The 13,182-nt window shown below is 54.4% G+C and overlaps 1 protein-coding gene across 1 annotated transcript; it reads right to left on the bottom strand.

The window, feature by feature from the left end:
• Positions 1 to 582: 582 nt before the first annotated feature.
• SNX12 (sorting nexin 12) lies at positions 583 to 9,287 on the bottom strand. Its single transcript, XM_048864177.2, has 4 exons — positions 9,086 to 9,287; positions 4,937 to 5,032; positions 4,517 to 4,641; positions 583 to 2,867 (listed from the first exon to the last, which is right to left on the bottom strand). Exons 1-4 carry the CDS (start codon positions 9,248 to 9,250, stop codon positions 2,765 to 2,767), a joined length of 489 nt encoding a protein of 162 aa, XP_048720134.1. The 5' UTR covers positions 9,251 to 9,287; the 3' UTR covers positions 583 to 2,764.
• Positions 9,288 to 13,182: the final 3,895 nt, after the last annotated feature.

A 13,182-nucleotide genomic window follows, 5' to 3' on the forward strand; every position in this document is an offset into this window, starting at 1 on the left:
CAAAGGCCAGAATATATCCATTTGCAGAAGCATCACATTTCTGGATACACTTATGGAGAAATGGTCATCCTTCCAGAAGGCTGAGAAAGAACTATAGGAACCTAGGGTTCCTTCTTTGTGATCTGGTAAGTACACCTACGTCTACCTCATCCTGCATGCAACCTAGACAAGTCATTGACCAATACAAGCACAATCAACATCAGTATCAAATTAAACCGATTAGTAAACAGGATGACTCAGGTTAGTACAAGATCTTTTTGCCTCTAGAGACTTATGCTCAGTTCATTGTTATGGACAGAAGTTTCACGTGAGGACTTCTAGTTTCCAACCAATTCCTTAGCAGCAACTGCAAATATACTGTCCAGTTCAGCATAACAGCGGATATTCACCCAACTGGAGCACAGTGGAGCTTGTGACTGAGGCATGCTGGCTAGACACCTGGGGGACCTACAGCTCGCCGAGCCGGCCGTAACTATGACTGGGGCTCCAACTAGTGCTATTAGTTTCCATTTTCACAAGCATCGCGTAACAGATTTAGAAGAACCCCCCCATTTTTTCCACGGGTCACAACATGCAGACGTATTGGCTTCACAGTGGTTTAATATGAACAGAACTTGGACATTACATTATCAGACAGCAGAATGAAGACAGTTTGTGAATTAAAGCCCCGCATCAAGATATATACACAGCAGAAACAGCCTTCAATTGCTCAGCACTTGTGCATGAATGAAGGGAGTTTTTAAAAAGTGACTAATATAGATCAAAGAGGCAGCAGATTGCTTCAAACAACAAAAAGTTAGCAAGGCAGGACCTATATGCCACTTCAATCCAAAAAGCAGAGTAACTGGTCAGTGCCGAGTGCTTCTTTGCAGAGTTCAGAGAGGAAAGGAGCAGACCTAGAGACTCCACAATCTCCTTCTGGAACCCTCTCCTTGTTTGCATTACAAGTCAAAGATCCACCTTTCAAGCTGGCTCTGAATCCAGTGCCAGGATTATATTTCATGTACATTTTGCATCAGCCACTCCTCAATTTGTGTCACTCCTAGGAGCAGCTCTCTCCGGGCTGCTTCAGTGACTCACTCTTCATTTGGGTTTTTCCAGCTTTACCCATTCCACCCCGAGACAAGTTCCTCACTAGAAAAAAATTCACAAACACGAGGAATAGCGGACACCCTTGTGGATAAGTTTGGCAGGAATCTTTGTGGATACAGTGGGGGACCTAGTCATCCCATTTCTTTGTGGAGACAGAAAGAGGTCAGGTCACTGCACAGAAACAACTCCGAGAACTTAGGAAATGCCTCCCTCTAGAACCAAGACACTCAGTGCTTCTTGACATAGCGCACTCTCCCCAGAGTTTACCTCCTCTGCTAAGTTCTTAGTGACACTACAAAGCAAATGGTGATCCTGGGCCTGACTTTCGGGGAACCCCTGAGCAAAAAGCTCAACTTCATCTTTTACAGTTACTCCAAGGGAATGTGTATTTGTGGTGCATCAGCAGTTCACAGCCCATTGCACCCTCTCACCAAAGGAAAGTGCTTTTAAAGAGCAGCTACTTGACTAGTTCCCATGTCTTTTCTCCCCCATACAAAAGCATTCCTGGCCTGCAAAGCCACCATGGGGGGCAAGGGAGGCATGAAAAGGAAGGGCTGAGGATGGCCGATACTTGTGCTGCCATTCTAAAGGCACGCTTCCAGTGCAGGTTACTGGTCACAAATCTCCTGCCTCCAGATTCAGGTGACTGGAATGCTTCTGCATGGGAGCGAAATGGCAGCCACTCAGCACTACGCAGTCTGGGAGTAACTGTGCCCTATTCCCCGCTCCCATTCTCTCTTCTCAGTGGTGGGCAGGACCTTTCCCTCTAGGTCCAGGGATGGGAGCCAGGTCTTTGGAGAGACAAGGCCAGTGCAACTCTATTGACACCCTCTGCGCCGTACCAGTCAAGAGCAAGCTGTGGCATTTTCTGGACTCATCAGCTGTCCGTGCTCTGCTACCTGGGCAGCCCAGGCCCAACTCCACCCACCCTCACACCACCACCAGGCTGCACTCTTGGAGCACCTAGAGAACGCACTGACAGTACAAACACCCCCAAAGCTGCCAGCAGCATGTTAGAGAGGAGAGGGGTAAACACGGCTATGCTGAGCAGGCCTGTAATGCAGGAGATCTGGAGCAGAGTCAGAGAGGAATCTTGGGTCTCAGCACTTGCAGACAGCACAGGATGAAGGTTTCATGCAGGGTAGAAGGGGATTTATCGTGGGGATAAGGAAGAGACTGGACATCCTACCTGGCACCTGCTTGCTCAGTTTTTGGTTAAACCCTACCAACATCCTAAAACTTGCTGCAGTCACTGACCTATATGACAATCACTGTTCTGCTCTGGTGTTCTTTACAATGCTTGAGGCCACATGGACGGGGGGTGAAGGACGAGGCTGGAAGGACATCTTATACCCCTTTTCACAGGGAAGAGGCAGCCTAGTCACATTGTAATAATGCCCCAAGACAGTTCGTGCCCCACCCTCACACCTACTCACTCCTGCCACTGGGTGCACAACAGCAGATTCATGGCTTAAATCTTCACACCCTTTGGCAGATATCAAAGCTCATCTGAACGCAACACTGCTGCCAGATACAAAAAAGAAAAATGCTGGACAAACGGGGAGGTTCAGAGAGGAAAAGCTGGTTCAGGAGAGACCGATTTAGTGTAAAAATAAATGTCATTTCTGCAGAAGGGTGGGTGGAATGGAGGAAGACAGAGCATGAGGATCTCCTACTGACGGACTTTCCCTGGGACGTAATTCCTATCTATAGTTTCCTCTTGCAGGAACATGTGTAAGCAGCGCTCGTTCTGTGCCAGCGGGTGTCCAGCGATTCTGCAAGGGAACAGGGAGGAGCGGAGGTTAGCACACATGCACCAGCTGGAGGCACCATCTTAAGAGAATAAAGGAAAACACCTTCATGGACCTCAGAGCCACGTAGAGTGAAGGGTCCACTCCACTCCCATTCGGGGCAGAGGAAGAGAGAAGCTGCAGCACTTACACATGTTGCCAGAGTCAGATTCTATACACATGGACAATGCACCTAATCAGCTCTGCTAAGGACAGAGGGGCAGGTGCATAACTCATCTCCCCACTCCCAATACATCCACTGCCAGACAATCAGCTCTAGGAGGACAGAATTGCTCGTGACAACAGCAATGATGGTCAGCTCTGCAGCCTCACCATACCAGACTAGCACAAGAGGAAGATGGCAGGCCCAGGATTTTACACACTTCAGTGCCACAGTGAAGTGCGGAAAAGTATCTAAACAATCTCTCCCTCAGGACAACAGTGCTGCAGATGCATTGCACTGAGCCCCCATAGGAGAAGATGTTGGATCATATTAAAGAACTTCTGTATTAAAATCACAAATGAGTTTGATTCCCCATAGTTTAAATTCCAGGGTATTACTAATTAAGAGGTCTCTTGGTTTTTGGTACAGTCTCTCTCCCTCTGTGTGAAACTTGGAAGCTGCTAATTGTGTCAGTACATTCTAAGAGAGTCTGTTCTCAAAGCAATTCTTTGTAACAACTACTACTCACAGAGACTCAAAGCAATACTCTGTAACAACAGAAACAACACACAGAGACTCCCCGCCCTTTTGTTGTATTCATCTCGCTTTGTTAACAATTGTGATTAAAATACAGATAGAGGATGTATGTGGATGGATGCTTGGTGTGGATAATAACTGAATGATCAGGGAGGTGCCAGCCTAAGAATCCAGTGTCCATCGGCTGAAGAAGGCGTCAAGTGGAAACAACCAGAGGACCCCCGGAGGGCAGACTGGAATCCACCCAACAGCCTCAAGAATGGGAGAACCAAAGAACAAGATAACATCTGGCAGCACAGAGCCGTCAGGAATGTGCCATCTGCTTATTGATTCAGCAACAGCATGATGAAGCAATTCCCATAGACTGGCATAGGAAGTAAAAATAGGCTCTAGAAAGTGAGAACTTTGGGGTCTCATTCTGCAAACCAACTTCCAGGAGCATCTGACAAGGCCCTAGTCCCTCCTCACGTCCAGGCCACCTGGCCAGTGGCTTGGCACGAGCAACTCTAAGGCTGGTAACTATGATTACAACCTTGCAGAACGTGTGTGTGTGTGAATGAATATGAAATTGAATGGAATGTTATAGCTATATCTGCTTACTATGATTCTTTCTGTATTCACAATAACTGTGGCATTTTGCCTTTTCCCCTTCAATAAGACCCTGCTGGTTTTTATTTTACTGGTATAACAAAGGGAGCCCTGTGTTGCACATCAGTGCTCCCTTTACAAAGGGCGGCCTTCAGAGCTGCCCCTTGACCATCCGGTCGGAGCGACGGCGGCTGAAGGGCGAGACTTGAGGTAGGTGGGTGGGTGGGGGGCGGAAGTGGATCAAGACTCCAGAACTGACACTGGGACAGCCCTCCTCCCCGTCCCTGTTCCCAGGGCCATTAACCAGCATATCAAATACAGGGCAAGCCCAGGACATGAAGCTTACTTGTTAATAAACTGTTCCAGTCCCTGCCTCCTCTCCTCAATGAAAGACTCTTCGAAGATCCCCTCATCTCCTCGAAATGGAAGCTGTCGTTTCAAGGCTTTTCCGGGCAGTGGTGGTACTACAATCTAAGAACACACAGGCCAGCGTGAGCTAGCGGAGGAGGAGGAATGGACAGGCCCCTCAAGCGTTCACAGTGGTCCCCTCCGACCCACAGGCGGCGCTCCTACACCATTCGCTAGCTTGCTGGGAAAGCAAGGCTGTCAATTCCGGAAGCGCCTCATTTCCCGGGATGGCCACCCACAGCAGCCTCTCTGTGCAGGTCTGCACAGACTGTTCTCATAGGCCCAAGCTGTTTAAAACTGGGCTGTTCAGGAGCAGGATTGGCGTAACAGGAATAGGTCTGTGTGCAGAGGCCCTCACCTTACTGTCTCGCTCCAGCTCATTCTTCAGCCATTCAAAGTCACTGTATCGCCTCCTCACACAAGACTCTTTCAGTTTGAAGATAGGGAGGTTTGTCTGCAAGAAAGGAGAGGTTGTTAATTTGCAGTTTGCTGTAGAAGCCAGGCTGACTTTACTGCGTCCTACTAAAGTCTGCAGAGCTGCATTCAGAGGCCTGAAACCTCTAGACACTCGAGGCATTCAAGGTCAGTAAAGAGTGCATAGAATGCTGCAATACATGAAAGCATTTGCAAGCCTCCCTGTGGTTTTTCAGAAAAAAGCAGGTGTTTGAGACTACTCTGGGCAGAGAAGAGAGAACTGTTCTCCTCGGTGTCCTTCACACTCCATGAGCTATGCTTTCAGATGCACGGTCTCCCTTTTGGGGGCACTGGTGGTGTCTATGCTACCATTCTGCATGTGCTATTTGTAATTACAAGAAAAGGCTAGGCCTCACCCCTTTCAGATGTTCACCCTTATGAATTCCAGGCAGCATTGCAGAGGGATACGCACTGCCATTCTGCACTGCAGTAGACCGCAACCCCAGACTGTACAACCCTTTTGGAGGGGTTGAGGAAGGAGGTTAATCCCCAACTACATCCAAGCAACAGGCTGCAGAGACCTTGCTTTAAGATCTCCAAACAGCAGTAGCAACCCTCCCCATTGCAAGCAAAGGCTTCTGCATGTCTAGCCTGTGTAGTTTGGATCTAGCCAGGAGCTTGTAGGAATTTTCCCAAAGCTGCATTAGCCCTGAAGTCTGATCTCTCACCTGGTGATTATGTTAACTCCATCTTCCCAATGCTGACCCCCTCCCCCTGAAGAAGTTACAGAACTTTATGGGGAGAGTGACGGAGAAGGGGAGGTAACAAAAGCTCTTGGATGAGCTTTTTAGTGACCAGATACACCCTAATGTTAAACCTGTTGCTGCTACATTTAAACAGTTCTTACTAAAGCCTCTGATCAGCTTTTAGGCTGTACATCTGTTTGGGACTGAGTATGGTGCCACCAGGGACTAGAACTGCAGAGAGAAACTCTGCAGGTAGTTTCCTACTGTTCTCTAGCAGCCACCTCTAGCTGACTGAAGAACCAACAATGACAGTTTTTTGTGGGAGTGGGGAATATCATCATCCAATCCTCAGATGGAAAGTCAGTCATGTAGGGTGCAAGGAGGACAGTAAAATTAGCTAATGAGGACAAACTGTAGCCTCTAAGGGACAGGGATTGTATCTTCCATGGTTTGGAAAGCACCTACCACACCGAGTGCAAGCACAACGTACTCCCCTCCCCTGTGGGATTATGTAAATTTTCAGGGGAAGCTTGGAGCTTCTCAGTTGACCTTATTACCAATGGCACCTTACAAGGACACCCTGCCCCGAAGAGCTCACCACCCCGGGGAAGACCAGGCAAAGGGACGTTGAGTCCGCAAGGAGTGCTCAGCCATACGGATTACGCAGGCCGTAATGCACAACCTCTAGGGCTGCACTACTCGTCTGTGTAAGCATATCCGTTTTTAGGACTCGAGTTTGTCGACAATTGGTAGGTAATTAGATTGGCAATTGAACACAAAGGCGATTCAGCACCCAGTTACCTAGGAAGGCTGTTAACTGGCAGCTAGCCAAGACACAACAAAAGTCCCCCTCCCCTAAATATTGTTCTCTTCTCTGCCCCAACTGGAGCAAATGCCCCTGGAGACCCAGCAGAGCACCTGTCTCGGTTTCCAAGCAGTGCGCAAGAGGCCAGTGGTACTCGACTTACATAAAGAGGCATTCCCGCACCACGGAGGGGCACACAGTGGCTGCACTTGGACTCATTGTTGCCAGCAGAATCCACTTAAGAGGGACTGGTGAGTACATAAAACCACTGACTTTGGACCTAAGCAGGACCTGGTGCTTCACCACCACCATTCTTGTTCACATATACAGAGTGAGACTGCACCAAGTTCGTGGGATGTAGAGGTGAGGAGACAAGAAGTTTTCTTTCCTCTTGAGATCCAGCAGGCATGTTGGGATTTACCACCTTCTCTGCAGCACTGGACAGGAATCCTCTGTTAGATATGGTAGGTGTATCCCTCTCAGAGTTTGGTAATTCCAGGGGCCTTGATCAACCCTTCTGAGGTCAGACTGGGGTTTCTACTGGGTTGCAGACTTCCAAGGCAAGGATGTGGTAAGATCCTACACCTCCATCATTACGCTCAAGTCAGAAAACAGCCATGCCAACAAGATGATAAAGCCTGTTTCCCTGGACAGGACTGGGCTGGGCTGTAGACATACTCTGACCTTGAGTCCTTTTCCCACAGTTCAACATGCAGCCAGATATGCTTGAGAGAAAGAGGTCCATGTGACCCAACAAAATAGAGTGAAATGGCCCAGGCCTCTGTGGGTCTGTCTACACTGCTGCTGGGAGCAAGCCTCCTAGCCCAGGTAGACAGACTTAGGCTGGCAGGGCTCGAGCGAGCACGTAAAGAATAGTGGTGTGGACAGTACGGGGTTCCAAATCTCGGCCGCCCACACTCAGAGCCAGGGGGTCAGATGGGCTGGAGAGCCCGAGATGCTGCCTGAGCGGGAACGTCCACGCTGCTATTTTTAGCATGCCAGCTTGAGCTTGACAGGCATGAGCCTTTCTACCCAGTCAGCAGCTGGAAGCCAGCCTCCCACTGCAGACATCCCCCTGTGGGTTCTGTCTCAAGTACAGGGCATTCAGAGACCAGTGTTATTCAAGGGCCTGGCTCACTAGAAGCCGCTGCAGAGGACTGTTTTAGAAAGGAAGCAGAAAACCTTGTCGTCCCAACTCCAAACAGCATTCCCTTTATAGTCTGCACTTGGAAAATGAGAGGCTAGCTTGGTCATCCCAAAGGCTGCTGAAAGGAGGTCAAGGGACCCTTTGGGGTCCTTGTATGAGGCTCCAAGTACTGTTTTTAACAGGGGTTCTCAAGCTTATTCTTTCTGAGGCTCCCCCAACAGGATATAAAAACTCCATGGCTCACCTGTGCCACAACAACTGGTTTTCTGCATCTAAAAGGCAGGGCCGGCATTAGGAGGTAGCAAGCAGGGCAACTGCCCGGGGCCCCATGCCACAGTGGCTCCGCAAGGTTAAGTTGCTCAGGCTTCAGCTTCAGCCCCAGGTAGCGGGGCTCAGGGCGCCGGGCTTCAGCCCCATGCGGTAGGGCTTTGGCTTTCTGCCCTGGGCCCCAGTGAGTCTAAAGCTGGCCTTGCTTGGAGGACCACCTGAAACCCGCTCGCGGCCCCTGGACTGCTGGATGAGAACCACTGGTTTATAACACAGCAGCACCTCAAGGGCGCTCAGCAATTCCCAGAGACATAGAGGGTGGCAGGCCCTACCCCCAGGGTGGCGTGCGGATGTTGTGATCTGTCACTCTGCCTGCAGCCACACACCTGGATAAGCGCCCGCCCCGGCCTCTCCCCCAGGCACGGGTGTCCGCGCCAGGCTGCCCAGAGCACCGGCTCGACGCAGGCCCGGGAAGGGTGACTGCGGGAGCCAGTTTGCCTCCGTCTGCTCTCAGCTGCCCGGCATCTGCCCGTCCCCCAGGCTGGGAGCCGCAGGGGGGCTCCAGGCCGGGGGGCGCCTCAGCCTGGGCAACAGCAGAGACGCCCGGGACCCTAGCGGGCCTGTGCCGCCGCCTGGGAGCCTGAGGAGGAGGCCGCGTCCCAGCCCAGAGGCCCCCAGCCGGCTGTAGCGCCCGGCCCCTCCCCCTCCCGCGGGGCCCGGCCAGCCGGCTGTAGCGCCCGGCCCCTCCCCCTCCCCCTCCCGCGGGGCCCGGCCAGTCGGCTGTAGCGCCCGGCCCCTCCCCCTCGGCCCGGCCAGCCGGCTGTAGCGCCCGGCCCCTCCCCCTCCCGCGGGGCCCGGCCAGCCGGCTGTAGCGCCCGGCCCCTCCCCCTCCCGCGGGGCCCGGCCAGCCGGCTGTAGCGCCCGGCCCCTCCCCCTCCCGCGGGGCCCGGCCAGCCGGCTGTAGCGCCCGGCCCCTCCCGCGGGGCCCGGCCAGCCCCTCCCGCGGGGCCCCCAGCCGGCTGTAGCGCCCGGCCCCTCCCCCTCCCGCGGGGCCCCCAGCCGGCTGTAGCGCCCGGCCCCTCCCCCTCCCGCGGGGCCCCCAGCCGGCTGTAGCGCCCGGCCCCTCACCCGCATGCGGAGCTCGTAGCTGGTGTAGCGCGCCCGGCCCACGCCCACGGTCTGCGGGTTGAAGATGTCGATCTCCAGGAAGTTGCTGGGCGGCCCGTAGGCGTCCGTCAGGTCCTGCGGCTTGGAGTGGAGGCGCCGCGTATCGGCCACCGCCGCGTCCGCCATGATGGAGCCAGCGAGCCCCGCCCGGCCGCGCCGCGCCGCGATACGCACCCGGCCCGCCCCGCCCCGCCCCGCACGGCCGCCCCCGCCGTCACCCGCCCCGGCCCCGCGCCGCGCCCGCTGCACGCGGGGTGCCCGGGCCCGACCTCCTCCCATGGAACCGCCCGGCCAGAGCCCGCAACCCGAGCGGGGCGGAGCCCCCCCGCAGGTCCCGCACCCCCTTCTGGGGCCAGACCCCCCTAACCCGTGCGGGACGGAGCCCCCCCGCAGATCCCTCACCCCCTGCCGGGGCCAGACCCCCCAACCCGAACGGGGCTGAGCCCCCCTGCAGATCCCTCACCCCCTGCCGGTGCCAGACCCCCCTAAACGGAACGGGGCGGAGCCCCCCCGCAGATCCCTCACCCCCTGCCGGGGCCAGACCCCCCAACCCGTGCGGGGCGGAGCCCCCCCGCAGATCCCTCACCCCCTGCCGGGGCCAGACCCCCCAACCCGTGCGGGGCGGAGCCCCCCCCGCAGATCCCTCACCCCCTGCCGGGGCCAGACCCCCCAACCCGTGCGGGGCGGAGCCCCCCCCGCAGATCCCTCACCCCCTGCCGGGGCCAGACCCCCCTAACCCGAGCGGGGCGGAGCCCCCCCCGCAGATCCCTCACCCCCTGCCGGGGCCAGACCCCCCTAACCCGAACGGGGCTGAGCCCCCCTGCAGATCCCTCACCCCCTGCCGGTGCCAGACCCCCCTAAACGGAACAGGGCGGAGCCCCCCCCGCAGATCCCTCACCCCCTGCCGGGGCCAGACCCCCCTAACCCGAACGGGGCTGAGCCCCCCTGCAGATCCCTCACCCCCTGCTGGTGCCAGACCCCCCTAAACGGAACAGGGCGGAGCCCCCCCCCGCAGATCCCTCACCCCCTGCCGGGGCCAGACCCCCCTAACCCAAGCGGGGCGGAGCCCCGCCCCCGCAGATCCCTCACCCCCTGCCGGGGCCAGACCCCCCCTAACCCGAACGGGGCTGAGCCCTCCCTGCAGATCCCTCACACACCCTGCCTGGGCCCCAGACCTCCCTGCAGATCCCTCACACACCCCGCCTGGGCCCCAGACCTCCCAGACCCTGGCAGGGCTGAGCCCCCCGTGCAGATCCCTCACATACTCTGCCTGGGCCCAAGACCCCCACAAACACGTACAGGGATGAAACCCCCATGCAGATCCCTAGGCTGAACAGACAGCAAGTGTGAAAAATCGGGACAGGGGGTGGTGCGTAATCGGAGCCTATATAAGAAAAAGACCCCAAAATTGGGACTGTCCTTATAAGATCAGGACATCTGGTCACTCTACAAATCCCTTACACACCCCATATGGCCCCAAGACCCCCACAAATCCGTACAGGCTGAGACTCCCATACAGATCTCTTATATACCCTGCCTGGGCTCAAGACCCCACACAAACTCATATAGGACTGAGACCTCCATGCAGATCCCGCCTACACCCAAGGCCGGATTAACTCTCCTGTGGGCCTGGGGCTATTAGATTTTGTGGGCCCCTGTATACAAATCTTTTTCCTAATTTTAAACAAAACGATCACAATTATGGCATTGAGGCTATTAACGCAATACTAAACTTGCCTTTTAATGAACATAAAGCCGTTCTGTGGTTACATTTCAGTCTTAAAACATGTAGAATATAGTTAATTCAAAATAGCCTACTTCTTACCTTAAAACAGCTGTTATATTAGTTTATTTCTGGAAGGGAGTTTGGGTGCAGGAGGGGGATTCTGACCTGGGGCAGGGGGTTGTGGTGCAGGAGGGGTGCAAGGTGCAGGAGGGCGTGGAAGGTGCAGGTTCCAGCTGGGAGGCTCTCACCATAGGCAATGCACCAGGGCTCAGGCAGGCTGCCTGCCATAGCCCCATGCTGCTCCCGGAAGCGGCCAGCTGCTGGCACATCTCTGCACATCAGTGGAGGGAGGGGGACAGCATGTCTCTGTGTGCTGCCCGTGCCCACAAGCACCACCCCCACAGCTGGGGGCACAGAGACATGACAGCAGCCAGCTGCTTCCGGGAGCGACATGGGGCCACGGCATGCAGGCAGCCTGCCTGAGCCCTGCTGCACCAGGGCCCCCCTTAGCCTGGCACCTTGGGCTGCAGCCCCTAAAGTCCCTGCATTAATCTGGCCCTGCATACACCCCATATGGTCCCGAGACCCCCACATAAGGATGTGTGGGACTGACAACCCCATAATAACCCCACATACACCATATATGGGATCAAGCCCACCTTCACCCCTTATGAGACTAGAGACCCCACATACATGTAGGGATGCTGGGACAATTTGTACAATGCTGAGAGTCATTGAACCAAACTGTAAACCCTGCATATGATGGTAACCACTTCAAGCCAGGGTATGCGGCAGCACCCCTACATTCCTAATTCCAGCAATGATGCGTACAACCCAATGGGACCAAGATCCCCACCTACTATGACCTCTACTGGATGGAGACACCCCATGGAGACTGCCACATTTGTCACCTACGGAAATGATAAGGCCCAAAGAACCCCATCAGTATTATGATTATTATTATTGCTTTATCTTATTTTATTTATTTAAACAGCTCTGGGACTATACGTGGCATTTTACAAATATTAAGACACTCAGACCCTGCCCCAAATAACTCGTGGTCCCTGTCAGACAAGCAGAGAACACGAAGCAATATGTATTAGTTTAGTGATTGTAATGACTTATTGCAGTTGTGATGGATGTGGAGCTGCTCTGCAATACCTGATGAATACCATATGTATTTTTTTTTTTTGTATGACTATACGGGGCTAGTTTAATAGCGGTCTCCAAGGAAAACAAGCAGGAAGGAAGAATAGCTCAAGATATACTCAGCAAACTCTCGAGGATTGTTATTGGACAATGTCAGAGCCATTGGCTCTAGGAATCTGGCTCAACCTCCAGCAGAGGTTTCCAAACTGGTTTGGACAAACATCACCAAAGCCCGGAATTGACAAGAACAAAGGGACTCTGCCTGGATAATAGGAGCTGCTCTTCCTAGACATTGGGGATCTGATTAGGGAAACCAGTCTGACACAGACACTGGCTGCAGTGGCTGAAGAGGCTGGGCCTATCCAGGCTATCATCAGAGGATGGCAATAGTTTAGGTAAGATAGATGTGTGTGGACCATGTTATTTTAAATTCCTTTCCTCTAATTGCTTTGTTCCTTCTGTTAAGTAATGTTCTACTTTAAGACAGCCGTCTGGTCACCCTATGCCACTGGTCACAGACTCCTGAGAGGGGGAGGAACTGCAGGTACCAAACCCAGTTGGACAGGCTGGGTAAGTGTAGTAACATGGTGCCAAGGCGACACATGGGGGGGGAGAAGAAGGGCCAAATGCCCTTCCCCAGATGCCGGGGGGGGGCACATTCAGCAGGGAACCACAGCGGCGAAAGGAGCAGAATGTGTGGCTCCCAGGCAGGCCCACACCGGCAGCACCTCCGGCGCAGCTGTGCCTCCTGGGATCTGTACAGCCCCACCGGAGGACAGGTTACACAACTGCACTGGAGGAGCTGCCGATGTGGGGCCGCCCGAAGGCCCCACGTTCTGCTCTTCTCGCCGCTGCAGCTCCATAGAGCCCTGCGACTCAGAAATTGGTATCTGGAGCAGACAGAGCCCCTCCCCCCAGGTAATGTGGGACGGGGAGGGAATGGGGAGAGCCCGGGGGTCCTGGGCTGGGGAGGAGTCACGTGCCCCCCTTTAGCTGGTGCCCCCTTTGTGTCCCTCCCATGAGTCACTATGTAGTTGAATGAAGCAGCCCATTCCCAGACTGCAGTATTGTAGGTAAAGTGGGTTTCTTGTGCCCTGAGTGGAACCTTTAAAAAAGGAAGCACGGTGGATACATGAGGTCTATAGCCCGCTGTCCAGTCTGGAGTGGGAGAATTGCATGAATC

This window comes from Caretta caretta, chromosome 9, assembly GCF_965140235.1.
Source record: "Caretta caretta isolate rCarCar2 chromosome 9, rCarCar1.hap1, whole genome shotgun sequence".
Lineage (NCBI taxonomy): Eukaryota > Metazoa > Chordata > Testudines > Cheloniidae > Caretta > Caretta caretta.

Bases quoted from the DNA above. Each gene is read 5' to 3' on its own strand.
- SNX12 (XM_048864177.2), bottom strand. From the start codon at position 9,250: ATGGCGGACGCGGCGGTGGCCGATACGCGGCGCCTCCACTCCAAGCCG. The intron at 5,033-9,085 runs GTGAGGGGCCGG...CCTTTCTTGCAG, and splicing joins GCTACGAGCTCCGCATGCGG to ACAAACCTCCCTATCTTCAA. The intron at 4,642-4,936 runs GTGAGGGCCTCT...GTGTGTTCTTAG, and splicing joins AGCTGGAGCGAGACAGTAAG to ATTGTAGTACCACCACTGCC.